General features: G+C 40.4%; 2 protein-coding genes across 2 annotated transcripts in view; one reads left to right on the plus strand and one right to left on the minus strand.

Annotated features, from left to right (window-relative positions):
* l3mbtl3 (L3MBTL histone methyl-lysine binding protein 3) overlaps positions 1–18,584 on the minus strand; it is a 34,127-nt gene extending 15,543 nt beyond the window's left edge. Inside the window, 15 exon segments of the mRNA XM_038968094.1 lie at positions 1,723–1,825; positions 4,113–4,227; positions 7,779–7,889; positions 8,045–8,130; positions 8,540–8,616; positions 10,605–10,756; positions 11,454–11,545; positions 12,231–12,366; positions 12,709–12,813; positions 13,121–13,215; positions 13,480–13,564; positions 14,182–14,319; positions 15,296–15,465; positions 16,681–16,792; positions 18,477–18,584. Of these exon segments, the coding sequence (XP_038824022.1) occupies positions 1,723–1,825; positions 4,113–4,227; positions 7,779–7,889; positions 8,045–8,130; positions 8,540–8,616; positions 10,605–10,756; positions 11,454–11,545; positions 12,231–12,366; positions 12,709–12,813; positions 13,121–13,215; positions 13,480–13,564; positions 14,182–14,319; positions 15,296–15,465; positions 16,681–16,792; positions 18,477–18,584 (1,685 nt within the window).
* Positions 18,585–22,946: 4,362 nt separating this feature from the next.
* Positions 22,947–25,225, plus strand: tmem244 (transmembrane protein 244). The gene is made up of 6 exons (XM_038968003.1): positions 22,947–23,061; positions 23,464–23,549; positions 23,847–23,923; positions 24,066–24,191; positions 24,749–24,793; positions 24,968–25,225. The coding sequence occupies exons 1-6, from the start codon at positions 22,957–22,959 to the stop codon at positions 25,063–25,065; spliced, it is 537 nt and encodes a 178-aa protein (XP_038823931.1). The 5' UTR covers positions 22,947–22,956; the 3' UTR covers positions 25,066–25,225.
* Positions 25,226–25,476: the final 251 nt, after the last annotated feature.

Below are 25,476 nucleotides of genomic sequence, written 5' to 3' on the forward strand. Positions count from 1 at the left end.
AGCATATATATTATTACAAATGACTGATTTAAGAAAAAGGACTTTGTGTAATAACAACTTCATAATAGGACTTCATTATAACTTAATAAGGTATTAATAACATATGTCACCGTCAGACAAGATAGGATTTCACACATCAATGTTCTTGGGGACCGAATCAATAAAAGCAATAATAAATAATGAGAATAAGGAAGTTGTCTCACACTGAGAGCGTGTCACAGACTCTCTTTCCTGTCTAATCGGGCAAAAGATGATGTTGCCATAAAACATGTGAGTTTACACAGTTCCAAGTACTTCTCAATAGTCACTGCAGCAAACCAAAGAATTCTGAGTCGCTGGGGTTGACGTAATTAATTCCAGGGTGATGAATCTCAATTTGGAAGCATTACATTTGCTGCAGACAATAGCAGTGTGCAGACTGTGACTACTTCATTACAGTGCATTATCACCTCCCACCTGTGTAATGTACAACTTCTCATTAACTTTGGGGGAAACATACTTTAACTCCACTAAAAAGGAAATATATAAACAACATATTTGCATATACATGGGGGTATGGATGGTTGAGTAACTGCGACCACTGACTGACGAGAGAAGAGAAATTAAAGCGTTTTTCTCATTCTCCTCTAATCCCTCTCTCATTCCCCCCTGGCCACATTCACAATAAAAAAAAAAAAAAAGAGGATCTTTCCCATTATTTCTGTCCATAGCTAGCTGTGGCGCTACCTGTTTAATATGCCAGGTTAGCCCACAAATACTGATAAAGCGCCCTTCATTCCATATATACATTTTAATAAACGACATTATGTACTCCGACTCCAAGGTTAATCAGCTTACATTACAGATACTGAACCATGGTACAGTGTCCCCATTAAAAAGTGACTCTACAGCAGTATCTATGACCTCAGGTAACTATATAATGTAGGACTTAAACGTCAGAGTCATATTGCCTTTTCTGCAAATATTTTTCTGCTCACATTAGTAGATATACTACACCTGGAGGGGTATATGCTGTAAGAATGCCAGCTGATGCAGATGCATCATTGTAGGTGTATGGAGAGTGGAGATGTGGTTTCTTCGGAGAAAAGGGAAAGAATGGTGATGAATACTGATGGGAGAGAGTGACACTCATGCGCTTACACGGCTGTGCTTCTAGCTCCACACAGCCAATTATACAGCCTATATACAGCCTCACCTCAGGGGCATACAGGTACGTGTGGATCATGTACAATACCAATACTGTTGACATCCAGACCTAACACATCTGCTGTAGGCACATATTGGGTGTCTTTTGCATTACGGACGTCTATGCTACAATATCGGCTAATACATGTAACCGGTTGATCAATGAGCAAGAAGACCCAGTTTGACCATTCACCAGCCTGTAGTGATATGAAGCCTGTTTTTGTTATTTGTATTATAATTTTTTTTTTTATTTAACTTGGCAAATCAGTTAAGAACAAATTATTATTTACAATAACGGCCTACCCCGGCTAAACCCTACCCCGGACGACGCTGGGCCAGTTGTGCGCCACCCTATGCAACTCCCAATTACGGCCGGATGTGATACAGCCTGGAATCGAACCAGGGTCTGTAGTGACGCCTCTAGCACTGAGATGCATTGCCTTAGACCGCTCGGGAGCCCTATAAGTTTCAGTTTCCAGTAGATGGTAGTTTTAATCCTGGCCAGCCAGATTGAGTGCTGTGAGAGAGAGAGAGCACCTGTGGTGGCCAGAGTAGCGGGCTCCTTTGATGTGGCCCACACCTTTACACCCTGGGGTGGGACATCCGCCCTGCCCTGACGACTCAAACAGCTCCTGTGGACCTGGGGATGAGGAGAGGGGGAGATATTACATTCGGATCTACAGTCAAACGTTTGGACACACCTACCTACATTCAAGGGTTTTTCTTTATTTTTCCTATTTTCTACATTTCAGAATAATAGTCAAGACATCAAAACTATGAAATAACACATATGGAATCATGTAGTAAGCAAAAAAGTGTTAAACAAATCTAAATATATTGTAGAAAAAAAAAAAAAAAGTAGCCACCTTTTGCCTTAATGACAGCTTTGCACACTCTTGGCATGTTCACAACCAGTTTCACGAGGCAGTCACCTGGAATGCATTTCAATTAACAGGTGTGCCTTGTTAAAAGTGAATTTGTGGAATTTATTTCCTTCTTAATGCGTTTGAGCCAATCAGTTGTGTTTTGACAAGGTATGGGTGGTATACAGCAGATAGCCCTATTTGGTAAATAACCAAGTCCATATTATGGCAAGAACAGCTCAAATAAGCAAAGAGAAATGACAGTCCATCATTACTTTAAGACATGACGTTTAGTCAATCCTGAAAATGTCAAGAACTTTGAAAGTTTCTTCAAGTGCAGTTGCAAAAACCATCAAGCGCTATGATGAAACTAGATCTCATGAGGACCGCCACAGGAAAGGAAGACCCAGAGTTACCTCTGCTGCAGAGGATAAGTTCATTAGTTACCAGCCTCAGAAATTGCAGCCCAAATAAATGCTTCACAGAGTTCAAGTGACAAACACATCTCAACATCAACTGTTCAGAGGAGACTGTGTGAATCAGGACACCAATAATAATAAGAGATTTGCTTGGGCCAAGAAAAACAAGCAATGGACATTAGACCGGTGGAAATCTATGCTTTGGTCTGATGAGTCCAAATTTTAGATTTTTGGTTCCAACCACTGTGTCTTTGTGAGACGCAAAGTAGGTGAACAGATGATCTCCGCATGTGTACTTCCCACTGTGAAGCATGGAGGAAGAGGTGTGATGTGTGGGGGTGCTTTGCTGGTGATACTGTCATTGATTTATTTAGATTTCAAAGCACACTTAACCAGCATGGCTACCACAGCATTCTGCAGGAATACGCCATCCCATCTGGTTTGCGCTTAGTGGGACTATCACAGGACCTCCAGGCTGTGTAAGGGCTATTTGACCAAGAAGGAGAGTGATGTAGTGCTGCATCAGATGAACTGGTCTCCACAATCACCTGACCTCAACCCAATTGAGATGGTTTGGGATGAGTTGGACCGCAGCGTGAAAGAAAAGCAGCCAAAAAGTGCTCAGCATATGTGAGAATTTCTTCAAGACTTTTGGACAAAACAGTCCAGGTAAAGCTGGTTGAGAGAATGCCAAGAGTGTGCAAAGCTGTCATCAAGTCCAAGGGTGGCTACTTTGAAGAATCTAAAATATCAAATATATAGATTTGTTTAACACTTTTTCTAGTTACTACATGATTCCATATGTGTTATTTCATAGTTTTGATGTCTTCAATATTATTTTACAATGTATAAAATAGTAAAAATAAAGAAAAATCATTGAATGAGTAGGTGTGTCCAAACGTTTGACTTGTACTGTACCTAGTGAGACATTATTCACAACATGACTTCAGGCAAACCATCCGAGAATAATGTGACAAAATCTATTGGATTCATGTAATGCTAATGTGCAGTACAGTGTCCATATTAGGATAGCCTCAGAGTCACAAGGAGTAGGTGTCAACCTCACAAGGAGTTGGTACTAATGAGAGCCATACAGGTAGAGAAAAAGCAGATATTTCCCTGGATCTGTCCTTTTGACACGAGTGAGCTGCCATGTGAAGCAGTAGCTCTCTCTCTGAGAAACCAGCTCTGTACTCTGAAATATGACGGCAGCATCGACTTCTCCACTCCACGTTTCCATGGACACCATTACACAGGGAGAAATGATCAGGAAGGGGAAGGGGAGGCAGAGGGAAGTTCATTGTTCTGCTCCCAGCATCCTCTGGGTAAAATACAGGATATTGACCAGAGAGAGAGTCAGGACTCAGGAGTCATCAAACATCTTGAGTTATTTTGAGCAATTATTTTCACAAACAAGGCTTCAACTACTTCTTAAATATAATGACGGCAGATCAGATTAAAACAATGCAAAGATGGAACCGTCTTTTCAGGGAAAGCATATTACGCCATTTATGATGGAATGGGATGAGAAAAAACAGCATCAATGGAGGCCTGGCTCTAAGTGTGTCTTCTATGAACCGTAGGTCTTGAACTGAGGCAGGGAGCTGGACATGAATAGATTAGGATGAGTCATAAAGCCACTCACTGATCGGGGGCTGGAGGGGGTGGCCAGTCTTAGCACACCAGCCCGCAGGGTGGATGTCTGGACTGTCTGTGTCCACCCAGTAGTCATACTCATCCGTCCAGCCATCAAAATGGATCTAAAGGAACACACAAACCAAGGACAAACAGTCACAGTAAAATAGCTAAATATAGAAATGTGGGGAAAAGAGCTTGTCAAAACCATGGTAGACATGATAAGAGCATGTCTTGGAGGTAAGAAGCAGAAATACTGATTGCGCCAGTCTACCTGACAAGTATTGTCTCCGACTGAAGCCCCTGGCGCTGCCTCTTACAGCTGGCTAGCCCTGCTATCTGTGAGGCACACACAGCCTAGTTGATCACTATCTCTCCCTCCATTCTGATTCACACTCCTGACAATGAGAGTGTGCTTCACAATGTGGGGCAAACAAGAGGAGACAGGAGCACACCAGGGAGTTGTGGAAGGGCAGACCGTCCTAGTCTACAGCCTTCTTCCCTCCCTGGCTGAACACCCGCATTACTATTTTACAGTTGAAGACAACATGAAATATGAAGCAAGTGATGGTTTACAGAGGAACTGGAGAAGGGGAAGCAGTAAAGATAACGCATGTGATTGTTGAAGGACAATCAGAGCATGAAATGCATGTAGTGTTGGTTTGTGTGTGAGTGATGGGGATGCAAGGAGATTTAGAGAACACTGCCTTGGAATGGTGGTGGTGGAATGGAAGATAAAAGTCAGTCCAGATCACATCTAAAGGCTTGTATATAAATGGAGGAGTGAAAGTAGAGTACAGTTTAGGGGTTAGGATGTATTTAATATATTTGTGTGTGAGTGTGGGGGGAGGTAGATCAGCTTTAATGTTGTTGATAGGTCTGGGTTCTATCAATTGAACTGTTTGCATCATTTCTAATTCCCCTTACTTCTGTATCTTCCCCAACCGTATCACCCCTCTCCTGACTGGAGTAAACTAACTGATAACAATACTTCTACTTCAACTTACAGCTATTTTCGCTCACATGTACGGTACATGTAGTTAAACAATTATACATCTATTCCTAATTTCCACATTCTGCAAGTTCTGAATGTTCACCCACAGCGGGTAAATCCACCATTCATTGTGATATTAACTCCGACCCTCCAATGTCCACAGTCTAACCCATCTTTCCCAGTATAATACCATTTTGTTATTTCCTTTTGCAATACATCCATCCCTCCACTTGACTGTGATGTGTTATGAGGGTCCTGAACCTCCCTATTTGTAACATTTCTGACGATATTGCCCTAAAAATAAATACTTTACAGAAGAGTGTAATGATATTTCACATTGACTGATCGTGTTTTTTCAGATCCCCTAACAATACAGTTTGCAGGCCCATCTGAACCCTGATATTATGACATAACAACCATTCCTGGCATAACATCCATTCCTCCAAAAGCGAGCTGCCAATGGACAGTACCAGAAAACAACATGTTCTATTGATTCTGTTTCCTCGTGGCAGAGTCTGCACAATGCTGACTGTTCAATGCCCCATATATTGAGTATTCTTTTTGTAGCAAGGATTTTATATAATAGCTTAAATTGAAATTAATGCCTGCTCTTTCCATGACATAGACTGACCAGGTGAATCCAGGGGGAAAGGGGGGGGGGGGGGGGGGGGGGGGGGGTAGTTGCTTGTGTGACATCATTTTACCGTTCTTGTTGACAATATCCTTTATAAATATTATACCCTTCTTGTAAATATTTTCCAAGAAAATGGTTGTTTTCTCTATCAGTACAGTGGAGTTTAGCCATATTATTTGCTGTAATATTTGATCTGCCTTTCCTGGAGGATGAAATTGAAATTGTAGCAAACTCTTTATGGCTTAATTTAAAAAGGAGGATACTTAAACAGGGATCCATTGTCAATAAACCGAAAATGTATGGTTTTAATCTGCAAAAAGGCAAAGAGCCCACTCTTAAGCATAGGATGGGCCTCTCTTGGTAACCAGTTGGATTTAGATATCATTTTTGACTAATGGAGGCTGTAAGAGAGAGGTTTAATGCCTTAAAATTGAATAGTTTTAACCTTCCAAACTCATGTTCGTTTTATAAATATGCCGGTTTCATTTTATCTGGTTTACAATTCCAAATAAAAATAAATGTTTTGTCTCGCGTGATTTGAAAAAATATGTATACTGAGAATGAATCAGAGAATGAATCAGGGTAATCTTCCAGTAGGTGGACAGGTAGGGGTTAGGACTTTAGAAACCTGAGGGACTGTATAGAGTGGAGATATGCTATGAAGGGTTATTTTTTCTCAATGGACAGAAGGGTTTAGACTGAGATGACTGAACAGTATAGACATAAGTAAGGCTGAGGTAAAGGCATTGACATACTGTAGGGGAAAGGGGAAAGCAGGGGAAAGAAAGACTACTCTATGGCCCATCGGCAGGAGCAGCAGGTTAGAGAAGAGGAGAGAGGGATGAGAGAAGGGGGAGGTGACACTACTGCCCTCTGCGGATAGATACCTGTCCTGCACTAATGTCCCAACACAATGCAATCGCCTCATGACTCCCCAGCCGGCTGGCCACTGGCACTAAACTACTGTTCACATCAGAGTTCATGGAACGTGAAGCTTAGTGCTCCTCAAAATTATCTCACGGAGAAAGTCAGGCAGATGTTCATTTGACACCACTCGGGTTCCCGAGCGGTCTAAGGCACTGCATCTCAGTGCAAGAGGCGTCACTATAGTACCTAGTTCGGATCCAGGCTGTATCACATCCAGCCGTGATTAGGAGTCCCATAGGGCGGCACACAATTGGCCCAGCGTCGTCTGGGTTTGGCCGGAGTAGGCCGTCATTGTAAATAAGAATTTGTTCTTAACTGACTTGCCTAGTTAAATATAACAAATTACATTAAAAAACGTACTGGGACAATGGGATGTGACAATGCCAGGGACTTTAATCATTTTTCGATTCATTCCCAATGCAGTACATCAGTGCATTTCACTTATTTGCCATATGCAGGACACTTTAATTTCCTTCCAACTTTCTATGTGAAATTCCTTGACATTTTTTCCAGGGAAATTTTGAAATATAGGCGCTATACAGGACTCGGATTAGGCATATAATTCTCTAATCTAAGATTATACTCTTTCAAATCTAAAAAGTGACATACTGTAGTTCACAGTGCAGATGAGTGATGTAATGGCTAATCCTCCTGTACAGCTGAACTGAACCACACACAACACCTGGTGAAACTCATCTCCTGGTCTGAGCTACAAACTAGTGATAGGAGGAAGGGAGCATTCCTAGTTATTGACACAGATAGAAGTGTTGCTACAGCTGAGTGACACTGCCATTTTGAATGAATCCAGTGTGGAGTGCAGATACTGTAGATACCGGTAGACACAGGGGTCAGATAGACACAGATAGATAATGATAGACACAGTGACAGGAGTCAGGTAGATCATTGTGTCTCAAAGCTCTCCTTGGGGACCCCCAGACATTTCACTATTTAGTTTTAGCCCTGAACTAGCTCTCCTGATTCACCTACTCATTGGCTTGATGATTAGTTGACAAGTTGAATCAGGTGTGCAAGCTCTAGAATAGATCAAACACATGGAAGGGCTGGGTGCGCGTCCTAAGGAGAGGTTTACAGTAGATAGAGAGTGATAGATATATTCTCACTTGGATCCTGTGGTCCTCAGTGTCTACCACGGTGGCCACTCTGACAAGCATGGGGTTCCTCTTGTCCACCGTCTCCAGCTTCATGAGTGGCAGGAAGGTGTGGGGAGGTTTCTGTAGAGGGAGAGGGGGGTGTGAGGCCGCATGTCATATGTCACTCTGCAGCAGGCAGACAGCCAGCTAGGCTACTCTAGTAAATTGTGTTTGGATGTGGATGGGGGGGCTGCCACATCGTCTTACGGGCCGAAGATAGAGAGAGACAGCCTCACCCCTTTGAAAGCCCTGGCAGGGGCCGGTGATGAGTTGGTCTCCTCCAGATACTTTCCCCAGGAGAAATCCTTGACACTGGGGTAACCTAGAGCAAGGAAAAAGATTGATCCAGATTGAGGATGTTATTACTATATGCTATATTATGTAGTGTGTGGGCGGGCAGGTAAAGTCCCTTGTGCTTTCTGGTACTCGAAACCATCTGCCTACTCCACAGTGGAATAACATAATTTATAGATCAGATCATCTGTTTGGAAACATTTCATGTGTTTTTTTACTCTAACACGGAACCCAAACCGGCTCCGGTTTGGCTGCGGCTGCGTGTGCAGCCGGTTTAACCTGCGTGTCGTGATCGCGTTTGGTGTAGGGGGACAAAATAAATGTATGCAAGATGGCTCACGCGCACAGCCGGTTTGGGTTCCGTGTATAACTGTATGGTCAGTCATCATTACAGGACAAATAGTGACAATAATGATTGACAGGAGTTAGTATGTCACCTGGAGGGGTCGTGAGAATCCTGTTGTTGTCTTGACACCAGCCCACTGGGTGGATGTAGGGACTGGTTGCATCACACCTACAGAAGAGCAGGAGAAGGACAGTGGTAAAAATGCCATCAGCTCACCAATGTCAAATGTCCCCCTTTCCTAATGCCTTGACGGCAGTTAGCCTAGCCATTAAGAGGGAAAGGGAATATCTAGTCAGTTGCACAACTGAATGCATTCAAGCGAAATGTGTCTTCCACATTCAATCAAACCCCTCTGAATCAGAGAGGTGCAGTGGGCCGCCTTAATCGACGTCATCAGCACACGAGGAGCAGTTGTTGGGGGTTAACTACCTTGCTCAAGGGCAGAACAGCAGATTTTTAAAAACGCTGTTAGGCCAGTGACCTTTCGGTTACTGGCCTAACACTCATAACCACTAGGCTACCTGCCATTCGGCCAGAAACTGAAAGGTTGGGATAAATGTGGAAAGCATTCAGTTGTGCAACTGACTAGGTGTCCCCCTTACCCTTTCCCCCTGTCTCCATAAACTGTTAAGACATGAAGTTTATGATATGAATCCTCACTGTTATGAGTGATTGAATAAGGATCATGTTAATGACTGAGAATACAGACAGAGGAATAGATCAACTGACAATGTGACAGAGTCTGACCCACTGTGGCGTGCATTTAGCCATGATGGCATCTTATGCAACATACACTTTGATGTATCGGGACAGTCAGAGTGAGAAAGGACACTTCTCTCACAGCTTCCTACGAATACCTCTCTGCACAACAAACATCAGTAGGACAACATTCACCCATCACTGAATGATGGAGGGCACATCATTGACCTGATGAGTAGCATTGTTTAGGTGCAACTACAGGTATTAATACTGTTATGATGCCGTTATTGCATCGGCATTGCTGGTTAAATTGCAAGGGGCTTGCAAATCTGTTTAGTATATTGCAACCCTCCTTACTTGTCCAATAGGCTGTTACTGAAATATCTTTGGAGAGTTAAACTGTTTACTATTTCACCATGTACTCAACACACTGTAAAGCCAATCCCTATTGTGGTGTGCCAGTGTGGAATAATCTCAGTAGTGCAATGGGCTTTTACTAGTCCTGTATTAGTAGACCGATTTATAGACGTCTTCAGCACAGGAAACCAAAAAAATCTGTATCGCCGCACTCCCCCCTAGTGTCCTACTCTCTGGCCAGGCCAGGATGGAGCAGAGTGGAGTGGTTTAGCTGCTCTCTGGCCCGAGCTGTGATGTTGGAGTTGCCTGTGACTGGCTGTGACTGGCTGATGTGATACGTAGTGACACCACGTGTGAGAAAGTCATCTTCCTGGATGAGTCTGCTCCTACCTTAGCCGCTCTGTGCTCTACTCTTTCTCTAACTCTTCTCCTCCTTGACATTTATTGACGACGATCATCCATAATTCAACCAATACAAGCTCCTGCATCGTGCAGATCGAGACTTCCTCCTGGCTGGCAATCTAAATCCACAGCTGGGAGAGTTCAGAGTGGGCACGAATCGACAGTAACGACTGTAACCACACACGCAGTTCTCAGTCAGAAAAAGCCACACAATGGTGACAATCAACAAGGGTTGGAGTGATGAAAACTGAGGGGGGAAACGGAAGCATTAAGAATTGTGAGAGCCAAACAAATGCAATAAGAAACCAATAAAAGGGAGAAAGAAATAAGACTAAATAATTGTGAGAAAAGTGATATGCGTGCCAGTGTCAAAATATTAATTCATGGTACAGACATTTTTGTCTTCCAAATCTGAAAGCAATAATGCAGATTCAAGTGATGTAGCATGTTTGCTTGTGTAAAATATGAATAACAAACACTTTGGTAAGAGGCAATGATTTTCTCCTCCCAGACACAAACCTTCTGTTATAATAATCTAGCACCATCTAGTGCCCAATTCTGCAACAAGCTAAACCAACACAGACTCCTAAGCAATATGATTATGATACGGCATCAGTTAACACAAATCACTGCTGGTGATGATACAGTGCTTTGATTTTGAGTACTGAAGCAAATGTAATCACAAAGTTAGACATTACCAGAAGTCATAGCTCTCATCCCAGTTATCAAAGTGCACCAGGAATCGACTGTCCACCATGTCTGTTACTGTGGCAACACAGATGAAGGAGGGGTTCTTCTTGTCAATGGCCTCCAGCTTCATCCCAATTCTGAATCCTAAAGGGGTGACAGTCTGGAAAATATACATAGGACAGTTACTCAGAGGTAAAAGTTACTTCATCCATAACCCTACAGATATAGGATCTTAATTTGATCACCCTGTTGCAGGATAACTTTCGTGCAATGCAGGACATTTTAAACTTGTAGTGTATTCTGAAGGCTTCTGAAGTTTGTAATTTCCACTTAGAAATGTCAGACTTATGAAAAAATGTGTCAACCCCTACAAAAAAGGTCAATTAATTATAATCCACATTTCCTGTTGCTGCAGGATTATTTTCCTGCTGTAGAAAACCACACCTGTACTTTAAACCCTTTAAACTGCACATGCATCTGCGTCAAATCTATGTTGAATGGGCTGATGTCAAGTACTGTACTTCAATGAATGATGTGTAGTCTTAACTAAACAGTTTTACCTAGTGGTGGTAAAACACTACTACTAAAGCTATATGAAAGTGGACACATTGAGATTTTGTGTCAGAGAATTTCGGATGGAGCAAATGCTTTTAAAATGGGAGTCATCTGTTGCCGGATGAATGACAACGGAGATGATTGGCAAAAAATGAATGCAACTCGTCCGAACTCGTCCCGAAAATAGTTTACTTGAGTTGTACTTCTGACGGTCAAAAATGGACAATGATGTATGTCGATTTCATTTGTGTTCATGCATCTGTGTGTCCCCGGCCTAATCTAGGTCTGTAGGCTTCTCTTACCGTGTTCTGATTCTCAAATAGGGCCTTGGGAGCTGCCTGGGCTTTGCTCTGCTTGATGTATGACGACCAGCCGAACTCCTCATCCTTCATACCTGTCCATCCATAGAGAAATGACAAGGATTATACTCACGTTTCCATAAAGAACTGGGGGGAAATTATTTTACTCCTTATTAAATATCGCTGGTTAAATTTCAAGTATGCTAGTAATCATACATAAAAGTCATATAAATAAAATCTTTGTGTTCTTTGTGTTTTCAAAATAGTTTAGAACTGTTTTCCAGTTTTCATGTTGCCATGGGTAACCTGCTTACACACCTGCTTGTCAAAGTATACCCACTGTAACCATCCCTGAATGACTAGTCTCACATACAGATGTAGGATTATAATTTGATCACCCTGTTGCAGGAGAACTTTCCTGCAATGCAAGACATTTAAAACGTGTAGTGTATTTGAGGTAAAAAATTCTGAAGTTTGTCATTTCTACTTTGAAATGTCAGACTTGATTTTCCCTTACAAAAAATGTATCAACCCCTACAAAAATAGCCACTAATTATAATAATCCACATAATAATAATTCAGATTTCCTGTTGAAGCAAACTGGCTCAAATTAAATCTGGTGAGCAATAAATCAAATACAGCAGGAAGGAAATAGTAATGAGAAGAAGATGAGGAAGTGCTAAAGTAACAGTTTGAAAATATCCCATCCAAAATGACAAGCAATCCATACGTTATTATCTTCTCCAGGTGGATATCTGTCAAAGGTAGCATGTCTCTTACCTTTGGGGGGGTGCAGCTTGTGTCCCGTTTTCTCACACCATCCCACAGGGTGGATGTCTGCAGAGTTGGAATTCACCCAGAAGTCATAGCAGTCCAAGTTCTTGTCAAAGTGAAGCCGTATTCGGTGTCCTGAAACCTAAACATGGAAGAAGCATTAAGCATCTTCATACCGAACATGGTCATCCTGTGTTTGAAGTAGCAGCATACTGACCAGACGTGCACATGATGCCAAAATAGAAAAGTAAAAATTCAAAACCAAACAAGCATTTATGGTCGTATAAATACTGTAATTTGCTAAATGCCATTGCATAGCAACACATACAGTACATGTTAGTGAACACATTTATTGCTATGCACTGGAACAAGAACAATGACAATGCAGACTTTGCTTCAGATCATCCCAAAGCTGAAGATATCCATGCCATGAGTTTAGACTCCTCTGAGAGGGCAGCGATGATGAGTCGAGGTGAGAGGTTACCTCAGCTACAGTGAGCACACAGTACATGGAGGGATGTTCTGGGTCTACACCCTCCAGCCTCATCCCCACCCGGAATCCATTCTTACTCTGGGGGAAGGCCTGGTGCTGAAAGGAAAATGGGACATAATTAGTTTAAAATACATATTCCCAGACTTATGTAGAATAAATAATGAACTTAACAATGTTGCTGTAGGAAAATAATAATATGATTAATGAGTTGAATAAATGAATTCTAAACATGCAGGACACAATGTAGGCCTTGTTGTGAAATTGCATATAAACGCTGCATAACAAGCTGTAAAGGAGAAATAGGAGAACGATTAGAATGACTCGAAGGAAACAGAGAATGATAATGGGTTAGACCTCAGTTAATAACCAATTCTAGACAGGCCTGGGGGGTATGATAGCTCACCTCTTTGAACAGTTTAGTGGGGGCAGCGATGGCTTTGTCCTGCTCCAGATAGGAGGCCCAACACCAAGACTTCTTCTTCCCTCCATATGGAACAGCTGCCATAAATAATGATTTGATTGTAACAAGCAATAAATTAAATTACATACAGTTTGTGTGTGTGCAATGGCAGTGATTATATGAATATAGTGATTTGGAAATAGTGAGAAGATTCTGTCCCAAGAGACAGTCCCAAATGGCACCCGATCCTCTATATAGTGCTCTACCTTTGATCAGGCCCCATAGTGCACTACATAGGGAATAGGGTGCCATTTGGGACACACACCTCACAGGTGTCCCTTCCACTGCCTGTTTCTACTTACTGTGTCTCAGCAGGGCTGCATCCCCCCTCCGCTTCCTCCTGCCTCGCGGAGCGCCACGCGTCGTCTTCCTGCTGTCTTTCTCCTCCTGTTTGATGCACAAACAGCAGGATTTACACACTAGAACACTATAATACTCAGGAACATTCTAATAAGACTAAGAATACTCACAAATACAGTATAGACTAGAGCAATGTGATATGATGGTGCTTGCAATCAGGACAGTGTTTATGAGGTAGTATGGAAATCATTCTGAATTTGTGTATACATTGAAATGTTTCCATTTTGAAACATTAATGATAAATCAGAGACTATCAGCGAGTTTTCAGCACCAATCAGGTCACAGAATTTTGTGAGAGGTATTAATTTCGTATGAGTTACGACACCTCGGCAATAAAAGACATGCAAGGCTAATGTATCATCCCTCACAATCTTGTGCAATCTGGAGTGATGCAAAAAATGTACAGACTGAGAGCTCTGGAACTATTTGTCTATAGCGTCTTTAAATCACATAAGCAATATCTACAAAATGTGATGAAATATCAAGAAATATCAGTAAATGTCTTAAAATGTTGGGAGTGATTTAGTAGGTACACAATGTCTGTAAAAGTGAGGGGGGGGGGGGGCATGGATAAGAATTCCGGATAACAACATTGGTAAAAAACTAAAAATCCAATATTCCTTAGAGTATAAAGTAATACTGACATAGTCCTCATCATGGTCCTCAGGCAGGACCTCTGTGGTGCTCATCTTGTCAGCTAGGCTCTCCTTGTACTGCTGCAGAGGCCACTTACAGCTGATACCCACCACCTCCCCATTGCTCTTAGACACCTCTTTCTTCAGCTTCAGCTCACTGCAGTGGAAAGAACATAAAAACTATAGTTTCAGTAACAACTCAACTGGCAAATTTTTCTGTCAAAATATCTAAAGTATGACCAGCACAAAACAGTGTTCATTCATGGTAAATAATTGAAGTCAAAAATGTAAATGAGGACCACATGTATTTCATATTCATAACGCATTGCGCCTACATTGACTTATTCCTGGTGACGGCTGCCTATGAATAATCGTATCATCATCAGCTATAAATGGGTAAAATCCCCCATTTTTTTTTTTTTTATTGTAATCTAACTCAAAATGTTTCTAATTACGTGTAATTAACTATTTATTATAGGATGCATAGGCAGTATTTTCCTTTCTCTGTTGCCATGGCAGTAGTAAATCCACAGAGGGAATACCACTTTAAGATGTAACGTTCTGTTGGCAGCTTCTCCTCCTATAAGACAATGGATACATGGGGCCCACGGCAATGCAGCACTGGCTCTCTCTCTCTCCAGCTCAGAGCATGCATTAGCATCACCACTAGTCTTTACATTAACTAACTGATCGATTATTCCTGGCTTCCACTCTGCATAGGATGGCTGGCCCCAAAAACATTTTAGGAGGGAGACTCATTGATTTTTTTAAGCATATGAAGGATGTTTATAGTTGTTCATATGAGCAAATTGAGAAAGAGAAAATATGATACCAGTAAAACATTTTTTTATCTATATTGGTGTTTCAAAATAGTTTGAACATGATAATTTGGCATCAGTGTATGATATCAACATTGACTATGTGAGTCTGTCACCGCTATTATTTCAGTGTACTGTACATAAGGGAAAGTTATTACAAAAGGAATAACCTCAAAACCGCAATAAACACCAGTTCAACTACCAGAAAGTAGCATAATATTTCCCCACAGCATCAGGCAGACACTGCAGTTAGGACCAGACCAGACCCCCTGGACCTAATACATCTCTAGGCCTTCCCAGCCCACTCACTCTTGCTGGTCCTGCTGCAGACAGCGCTCGCTGCAGTGAAGGCAGTCAGACAGGAAGTCCACGGGGGAGCCCTTCCTCTGGCAGCGCACACACACCAGGCCTCTCTGGGCCCACTGACCCTCCTGCCTCTCCTCTTTCACTGCCACACACACACTGTCTGAGAGGGCTGGGGAGGGAGTGAGAGTGAGAGAGGGAGAGGGGGAGGAGAGAGAGAGAGGGAGAAAGGGAAAGCGAGAGAAAGAGTCAAAAAGTCATCTTCACCCATCTCCTGTGTGGCTAATGAAACGTTTCTAAGCTCAGGGTCAATAAGAACAGGGTAATGGAATAATGTCAAAGGATCATAAAAAATGGTCAAATACTCCAGTCACCCAAGTCATAAGCGGTACCGGAGCGCCAAGTCTAGGACAAAAAGACTCCTTAACAGCTTCTACCCCGAAGCCATAAGAATGCTGAACAACTAATCAAATGGCCACCCGGACTATTTACATTGACCCCCCCCACCCCCCCTTTGTTTTACACTGCTGCTACTCTCTGTTTATTTTCTATGAATAGTCACTTTACAAATTACCTTGACTAACCTGTACCCACACACATTGACTCGGTACCGTTACCCCCTGTATTTAGCCTCAATATTGTTATGGAAATGTTTTGTGTTACTTTTTGATTGATTTGATTTATTTTTTACTTTAGTTTATTTAGTAAATATTTTATTAACTATATTTCTTGAACTGCATTGTTGGTTAAGGGCTTGTAAGTAATGTGACAAATTAAATTTGATACCCTACTTGATATTTTTTAACAACAATATAGCCACGAGCTAAACTAACACATACATTAAAGGCATTTGAGATCTCAGCTAATCAGAAACGCTCCAATAGATAGCTGACAGCTGACTACTTTTAATGATCATTATTCATCACTTTCTTAGCTTTGAGCTCAATTTAACTGATTCTCATACCTATAAGGTTAGACACAATAATGACAATGTAATATTCTGGAAAATGCATATATCAGAGGTATCCTAAACTAAAAGATGAAAGCATTTTTCAGACAGCACAGTTACCTGATGTAATTATCTGGTGTTGTGAATAGTCATAAAAACAAAGCCACCACTACTGATGTGAAGTCGTTTCTTGAAGACTGTGTATGTGGTATGTGATAAGGTAGTGAAAACCGTCAGTTAAACATGCTTACTTGAAAGAGGAAGATGAAAGAGTAAATATATGCACATCCCACCAGGTCAGGTGCTAGAGAGACAGGTGCATATTATGTAAGATCCCAATGGGGATACAAACATTGTACATGTGTAGGCTTACATCTCACAAATATATCCCTGTTGGGAGCATATCAAAGTTGTGTACATTGAACCATGCCATCTTACCCTCCTGCGCAGTGGGCACTGCCCATGTAGTGGTAGCATGAGACTTCTTCACCCTCTCATCATCTCCCTCCTCTGTTAGGACCTCCAAGACTCCAAACTCATTCACCTTAAACTGATAAACATAACACACACATACGTGAGGAGTAATTATATTTAGATGAATACTGTGATTAGGGCCATGCGATGTGGTCAGGAAAAACTAAAACGAATTATGATTTTTACAATTTATGATGTATACATTATATATAACATTGCATTTGTCCTTACCAAAACGGCTCATTTAATTTCCTTATAATGTTTCCTTTTTCTGCTAGGTATAATACAAATATTTACAGTACCAGTCAAAAGTTTGGACACACCTACTCATTTATGTTTTTACTATTTTTTACACTGTAGAATAATAGTGAAGACATCAAAACTATGAAATAACACATATGGAATCATGTAGTAACCAAAAAAAGTGTTAAACAAATTATTCAGAATAGCCACTCTTTGCCTTGATGACAGCTTTGCACACTCTTGGCATTCTCTCAACCAGTTTCATGAGGTAATCACCTGGAATATATTTAAATTAACAGGTGTGCCTTGTTAAAAGTTAATTTGTGGAATTTCTTTCCTTCTTAATGCGTTTGAGCCAATAAGTTGTGTTGTGACAAGGTAGGAGTGGAATATAGAAGACAGCTCTGTTTGGCAAAAGACCAAGCCCATATTATGGCAAGAACAGCTCAAATTGGCACAGTGAAATAACAGTCCATCATTATTTTAAGACATTAAGGTCAGTTAATCCGGATATTTCAAGAACTTTGAAAGTTTCTTCAAGTGCAGTCGCAAAAACCATCAACCGCTATGATGACAAAGTCTCTAATGAGGACCGCCACAGGAAAGGAAGACACAGAGTTACCTCAGCTGCAGAGGATAAGTTCATTAGAGTTACCAGCCTCAGAAATTCCAGCCCAAATAAATGTTTCACAGAGGTCAAGGAACAGACACATCTCAACATCAACTGTTCAGAGGAGACTGCGTGAATCAGGCCTTCATGGTCGAAATGCTGCAAAGAAACCACTACTAAAGGACACCAATATGAAGAAAAGACTTGCGTGGGCCAAGAAACACAAGCAATGGACATTAGACTGGTGGTCGAAATTTTAGATTTTTAGTTCCAACCGCCGTGTCTTTGTGAGACGATGAGTAGATGAACAGATGATCTCTGCATGTGTGGTTCCCACCGTGAAGCATGGAGGAGGTGTGATGGTGTGGGGGTGCTTTGCTGGTGACACAGTCATGATTTACTTCAAATTCAAGGCACACTTAACCAGCATGGCTACTACAGCATTCTGCAGCAATACACAATCCCATCTGGTTTGAGCTTAGTGGGACTATCATTTGTTTTTTAACAGAACAATGACCCAACACACCTACAGGCTGTGTAAGGGCTATTTGACAAAGAAGGAGAGTGATGGAGTGCTGCATCAGATGACCTGGCCTCCACAAGCACCCAACCTCAACCCAATTGAGATGGTTTGGGATAAGTTAAACCGCAGAGTGAAGGTAAAGCAGCCAACAAGTGCTCAGCATATGTGGGAACTCCTTCAAGACTGTTGGAAAAGCATTCCAGGTGAAGCTGGTTGAGCGAATGCCAAGAGTGTGCAAAGCTTTCAATGTAGAAAATAGTCAAAATAAAGAAAAACCCTTGAATGAGTAGGTGTGTCCAAACTTTTGACTGATACTATATATATATATATATATATATATATATGACAATATTGAACCTTTTTGGCTATTGTGGTGATCTGTACCTTTAGCTCACTCCCAGGTAAGGTTCCAACACCATCACTCCAGTCCATGGCACCATACACATCAAAATCAGGGGTTACTGCATTTGTGATGTTTGTAGACTCATCCATATTAAAAATGGTGATATCTGAAATAGACAATGATAGATGAAGCCAAGCCAGACAATAAATAATGCACTGCATAATAAATATGTCATAGGCCTACTAAATCTACATAAATTGACTTTAAAAGGCTTTTTATAACATTAGCTAACTAAAGTGCAACTCAAATGAAATAAAGAAAAACAAAGTGACGTTCCACAGAGCCGATTGGCAACAATGTTTCAATAACATTTCACAGAGCTGCTTTGCAACAATGTTTCACTATTGTCGAAACGTAACAGCGGAAGCCATGTGATTGGAACTCGATGACGTGCATCAACCACTAGAGGTCATTGCTGACAACATTAGGACGACTGCGTTTGAAACTTTCAGACCCTATTCAACAATGAAATCACTGAACAGAAAATCGAGACGAAAATGTCTAATGTATTTTATAGAAAATATGAATTATTGATAGTTTATGCAATATGATGCATCAATATTGCTGTCTTTCAAATACAATTCCTGACATTGGGGTAGGGTATAGGCTATAATTTATGTTTTATGTATGCGCCCATTCAGGCAGTTACAGTAGCCTATATCAACAGCAAATCGTTGACAGTCATTTATGAAATTGCAATATGAGAGTAACTTCAAATTGACGCAAACATATAATTTAATTTACAACCCAAACTATTTGAAGGATTACTCCTATCTGCTAAACGTCAAAATTGCATCGTATGCGGGAATACTTTTTTGAATTATCCAAAAATATTATTACAAAGGAAAATTCCGCATGTTGACTGTGCACATATTCTTCTCCATGTGTGTTAGATTTTATAATCAGATGCTCACTACCGGTTATGAGCGTTATTCATATTTATTTCGAGCTCTTTGAGTCAAATAGTTTTTATTACTAGTGGGATTAAATTATTCGGTTGGGCGCAACCAGTTCGCATTTCCTTTGTATTCCAACTAGGAGTGTTACAGGTATGTAGTGATGTCCCTTAGCAAGACGCCCAACATGCATTGTATCAGATCTAAACACTTTTCTTTGCTCTGATACTATTTAATGTGTTTTAAAGGCAGTTTCCCAAAATGGCGGAGCTGGAATATACTCTATATAATTCTCACCGGCAGGCCTGCAGACTCGTTGCACTACAACAAAAATTATATTTAACTGCCTTGACAGCTTTTTGGAAGGAAATGGTGATATAAATATTTTAGTCCAAATCGCTTGTCAAGCGCACAGTTCCTCCTTTCCACATCCATAACCGGGAATTACTGAAGCGCATTATTCTTGAAAGAGTACAATATACCATTATTATATACGTCTCCTATAGACAAGAAATGTAGCGCAACATATTTTCTATCGATTGCAGTAATTTTCGACGCAACTTTTGTTACAATTTTAGAACGCAATAGATTAACGCTTTACATTGAACCTCTTCCTGGCTGATATTATTGATGACACGTCCAGTCGTTTTGTACTTTATTGCTAAGTTTTGGTCAAATTCCGTCGCAATGAACCTCTCACGAAAGTATTAGACTACACAATAGATCACTAATTACAATAAGACATAATTTCCTGCATTAACTGTTTTATCCTAAAGTACATTTGTTTTAATTTGTCTGTTTCTTACCCAAATTCTCCCACGAGTACTGACAAATTGCCCAGGCAGCCGTCAATGCGCATGAGCGTGGCTCTGAGCTAGTGCTTGCAGTGAGTGCCCCAGCTAGACTGAAGAACACATGATGGCAATATCGAAAGTTTTAGCTGGTTGAGTAACAAAATATTTATAGATTTAACCATTATTTGTCGCATAACGTTACCATTGAAATAAAAGCACCAGCAAATGATTATTGATGCGTTGTGGATATTTGGAGAATGAAATATGCGATAATGGGAATACAAGAGCACGAATACCATGTTACTAAAAATACAACCCAGTGTGCTTGTCGACAGTGAAACGGGGTGACTTGCGAAATGGCACAAAGAACGTCAGAAAACGTTTCACTACCGACATTGTGTTGTATCCTAGTACGTAGTGCGCCATCAACACATTTTCAATTTTGTGCTTAGGTTTATAGTACGCAGCAAGCTCGTTTTCGTTGCATTTGATATACTAAAATGAATCTGTGCTTGTGAGTCCTGTGCAAGAAACCATGCAAATATTGATGTACAACGTTTCTTTATGTCATGCTATAGTTCCATTACTATATACAAATTGGCTCAACTTGATGTAATGACATCAAAATGAAAAACACTAATAGGCTGTATCCATGGCCTACTTTTTAATTCAAATACCTTTATTGGACTTCTAGTTAGTTTATCTAGAGTTGTTCCAGTAAAAGTAGCAGTACATAATAGAATACATAACGTATGACTTTCATCAGTAATGGCTGTCTAGAGACAAATGTACAGTAACTATCTGTGCAGATTTGTAGTCAATCATGCTTATCATTACCAATGCATGCAGTTATAAAAAAATGTATGACTACTTTTTCTTTTTCTTTTTCTACTTTTTCTATAAAATCTTTCATGCTTTGTCTTCAGATTATTATGGGCTGCTCTGTGAGAGCATGTCTGGCTAATGCATACTGCATTGGGTGTTACTGCTGTTGCATATCACCATAGTGTACATTTAATTTGTTACTTTTGGAGCTCAATTTCATTTCATGGAATGTGCATATTGGAATGGCATGCGGGCAAAGATTTCATTGGGAGCCCTTTCTTGCATATGACTGAGTATTTAACTGAAGACATGCTTTGTGTTGGTGATCTGTCTCTTCTCTAATGCATTATTGGCGTCACCGCACAATCCACTCACTGTATAGAACATTAGTGATTAGTGAGTTACAGTGTCACTAATTCGCTAAAAAGAAAAGAAGCTCAAATGATGCTGTGCTGAGGGTGATTGTCAAAAGGCATACTGAAGACTGGGTTTATGACTGGGATAATGATTTAAGTGCTTAGGACTTGTTTGCTTTCCCTCAAAGTTCTGTCATGGTTTTAACAACCGTGTAGCAGGAGCCTGTTCAATGTCTCAACTCTCATTCAAGAATATGTTCAGTTTTACAGAGGTCATATGTCGTAGCACACACACAGCAGCTTCTCCAGTGTTAAATCAACACTGTAGAGTGTTACATTTAACATTGTTCCAGTGTCTATACAGTCCACACTTTTCAGTGTTAAATTAACACATTGCTAGGGGTAAAGTCGTATTTGCATATTTCCCAGTGTGCCTTTCCTATTGAGTGAATTGTAGAGTTTACAACCCATGACTATTCATTAGTGACAGTGACATCGTTGTTGCATTCATTCATTTTCAGTCCTATGGACTTCACCAAGTGAGATCCTAAGCAAATATGTTATCATTCAACTGTAATTATTTTAGACAATACAATACATATTTCATAACGCCTTATGTTGAGGGCCTAGTTGTAACCTAATACAGTGACCTGAAATTCATGCTGGCTTGCAAAGTGATCTGTAATTCCTATTGGAATACAGCTAGACTGGGAATATCCAACATTTGGAATTTGTATTCACCTGCAACCTGTATTCAGAATGACTGCCTGGATTGGGAATATTAAAATATGAGACTACCTAAAGCATCTAAACTGTAACAACCATTTCAGTAACCGGTGTAATAAGTCCAAGTAACAGATTGGATTAGTTTAGAAAATGTTATTTATATTTGAGTAGCATAAGACTAATAAATCAATCAATATACGTGAAAAGCATAGTTATTGAATCAAACTGTTCTAAAAACCAACCTGCAATAGAGCTCAACTCTGGTTATTAATGCCAACACTCTGGTTATTTTACACCAATGAGTGTTAAATTAACACTTACAGAGTTAACTTCACTCCTGAATCAACCATAGAAAAGTTACATTGAAAAATCTACACTAGGTAACACTGGCCAATTTGCTGTGCAGTATGCTGTAGATCAACTGGCCAGAGAAGCAGACAATTCCACTGTTCTAAAGAAGTGTGTGACCTATTTACATTTAATTTACTCAGAGTCATGTCTGGCTTGCCTCCTGGTGCTCCAGCAGCTGTTACAGTATATACACCCCAACAGGCCAACACCACACATTAATAGCTTAAAAAATAATACCGTCCAGTGAATATGTATGCAGTGACATCACAGTGATGTGAAGAGAGGTTGGTTGTCACCCCACTCAGGTGTATTTCTAGCCACTGTGTGTTGGTGATGCTGTAGAAGTGGTCTGAGCCTTGGGGCGTGCTTTATCCAGCCTGGATTGAGACAGGAAGCTTTTTGCGTGTGTGTAATCCCATTAACCAGTAAGACCAGCCCTCATCCCCTGGTGTGTTTGCTCTACTGTAGGCGGCCTTCTAGCGTCTCCACTGATAAAAGAAAAGGCGGCCATTCATGTTGTTGGACTACTGTTGCAGGTGTTGTGGGTATTGTGGGTCTACTCTGAAGCGCTATGGACCAACATCAGTCAAGATCAAGACCAACGTCAGTGAAACATGGGTAAAGACCTTGGACTTCAGTTTTGGATACCACAGGAAATGTAGTAGTAGAGAACTACAGGAGGTGTACATGTTTACCAGTGTCTACTTAGTGTGGCACTGTGTACATAGGTCATGTGCTGCTGTAGTTTTGGCAACACAGCTCACTATTCAAGTTAGAGCATTTGGTATAGAATTCTAATACCTTTCAATGAAATGACTGAACCTATCTGAGTTCAGTTTATGCAAGTATTTCAGTCCGAAACTTTCTAAATGGCCTTCCTTTTTTGTAGATTTGTGGCAACAGCAATGATCAAATGAATCCATATTATTATGGATCATATTTGAGGTTTTATTAAGAATGAGCATCTGACATTTTGAGGGTCTTGTGTGACGGAGTCTGATGTGATGTTATGTATTACAGATTGTTCTCCAGAACTTGCTGATGTGCATAATATCCTTCTATGCTGTTTACTACATAGTGGTCAGTCTCTGCATTGGTATTCTCAGGTGAGTCTAAAATAATAGATATTTTCCACAATATTCAAATGAAGTATATCCTGTCTTTCATATAGTTTCATTGTCATATGTTGTGGTACATGATTGACGTGTACTTCCTGTCTCATGAACACAGAAACTACCCACAAAATAAAAATGCACAGTGTCTGCATGGAACCCTCATTCTGGTTTCTGCTAAAAAGCATTACAATATGTCTCCAGTGCTACCTCACACATTTACTGTAACTACAGTTAACAGCAAATATACCATTTATGACCCAAGTTTCTCATTATTCATCATCTCTGCAGAGTACATGAGGTTGACAGCCTTTTAGCACCCTTTGACTACACAACACAGCCGTCATGGCAAAGTCCAAAATACCTAGGTGAGTTGATCGAAGACTCTGCTTTATTCTTGTTATTCAGTAGTTAGCAACATCCCTTTTTTAGATGGACTACCTTGAATTCTGTGTGTTCATGTTGGTAAGCATGTTGGCTGAGGTGTGTAGTTTTGTATTTCTTGCATAGTGACAGTGATCTCCATGGAGCTGACCTATCTTTTGGGAGGCCTGATATTTGCGTGGATTGTCGAGGAGTGGGTGTGGGACTACGCCATCACAGTCACACTAATCCACATCGGTCTGACGGTAGCAGGTAAGCAGCAAGAGAGCAATTTTTACAAGTATGTACATATGGTCTAATCACTGCCTTGTGTATATGCAGCTGTCTACTTTGTATTTAAATCTGTGTCAAGCACCATGCTTCAAGAGTCCCTCTTTCTATTGGTTAACATCAATTAATGTCGCTAGTGTGATGGCGTCTGTCTGTCTGGTGCTGCCTGTGCTCTACAGTAAAGCCAGGTTTGACAATAGCAAACACATCAATGACTCCACATGAATCTACTTCCCACCTGAGTCACACTTTTTAGTAGATGATTTAGTACCAGTTTCAGTATCTGCTAATGAATTAGATTAAAATAACAAACAATGTCAATGTTAATCCTATCATTGAATTGCTGAGATTTCAATCTACAGTAGGTTATGTTATGCAAAGTTGTAAGGCCACTTTAGTATAAACAGGCTTGTCAGAAGAACATCATGATCATACAGTTTCAGAAGCTGACAGAAAGCTTGATTTGATGTATTAGTTTATTTGATATGGTTGAATATGTGTCATATTCAATTACTATCCTGTCTGTTTCTTTCATCCAGTTATGTCTGATTTCCCGTCAACAGAACATTATTGGATTGCCCTTGGTAAGGAATCATACTTGATTTCAATCAATTTGAAGCCAATACAAACATGATTTGTTGTTATATACAGGGTATTTTGATCATCGCATTAATTAGTCGTTCTACATTTATTTTGCAAGTGATTCAATACTTGATGCATTCAAATAGGTCTATCCTTTATATCCACTTGTGTCACAGGTTCTGGATTGGTGATGATGATTTTCGGAGGCCAACTTGTAGCATACAAGCTTTTCAGGAATAATTTTGTGTATCCGGATGAGCTCCAAAATTTCTAAGAAAAACATTTAGCTTTTCTTCTACAAAATGATGTAGGGTGAAATATTTTTTTATATTCAGTTTTTTTGTACTACACAACTTTGGTACTCTGTAAATCCACACATTATATTTTGCAATTAAAGGTTGTTTGGAAGGAATTGTTGAGAATATTAAACACTTCTTGCCAACAATGTTCTTGTTTTTGTGTATCTTGTTCATATCCTCCTCCATGCCATTGGAAATAATAAGGAGTCATTTACTCTTTTTGGAGATGAAATAAACACAAGTGTTGTTGCTGTGTTATTAATGTAACAAAGTGTTATTGCTGTGTTATTAATGTAACAAAGTGTTGTTGCTGTGTTATTAATGTAACCAAGTGTTATTGCTGTGTTATTAATGTAACAAAGTGTTGTTGCTGTGTTATTAATGTA

This window comes from Salvelinus namaycush, chromosome 29, assembly GCF_016432855.1.
Source record: "Salvelinus namaycush isolate Seneca chromosome 29, SaNama_1.0, whole genome shotgun sequence".
Classification (NCBI taxonomy): Eukaryota; Metazoa; Chordata; class Actinopteri; order Salmoniformes; family Salmonidae; genus Salvelinus; species Salvelinus namaycush.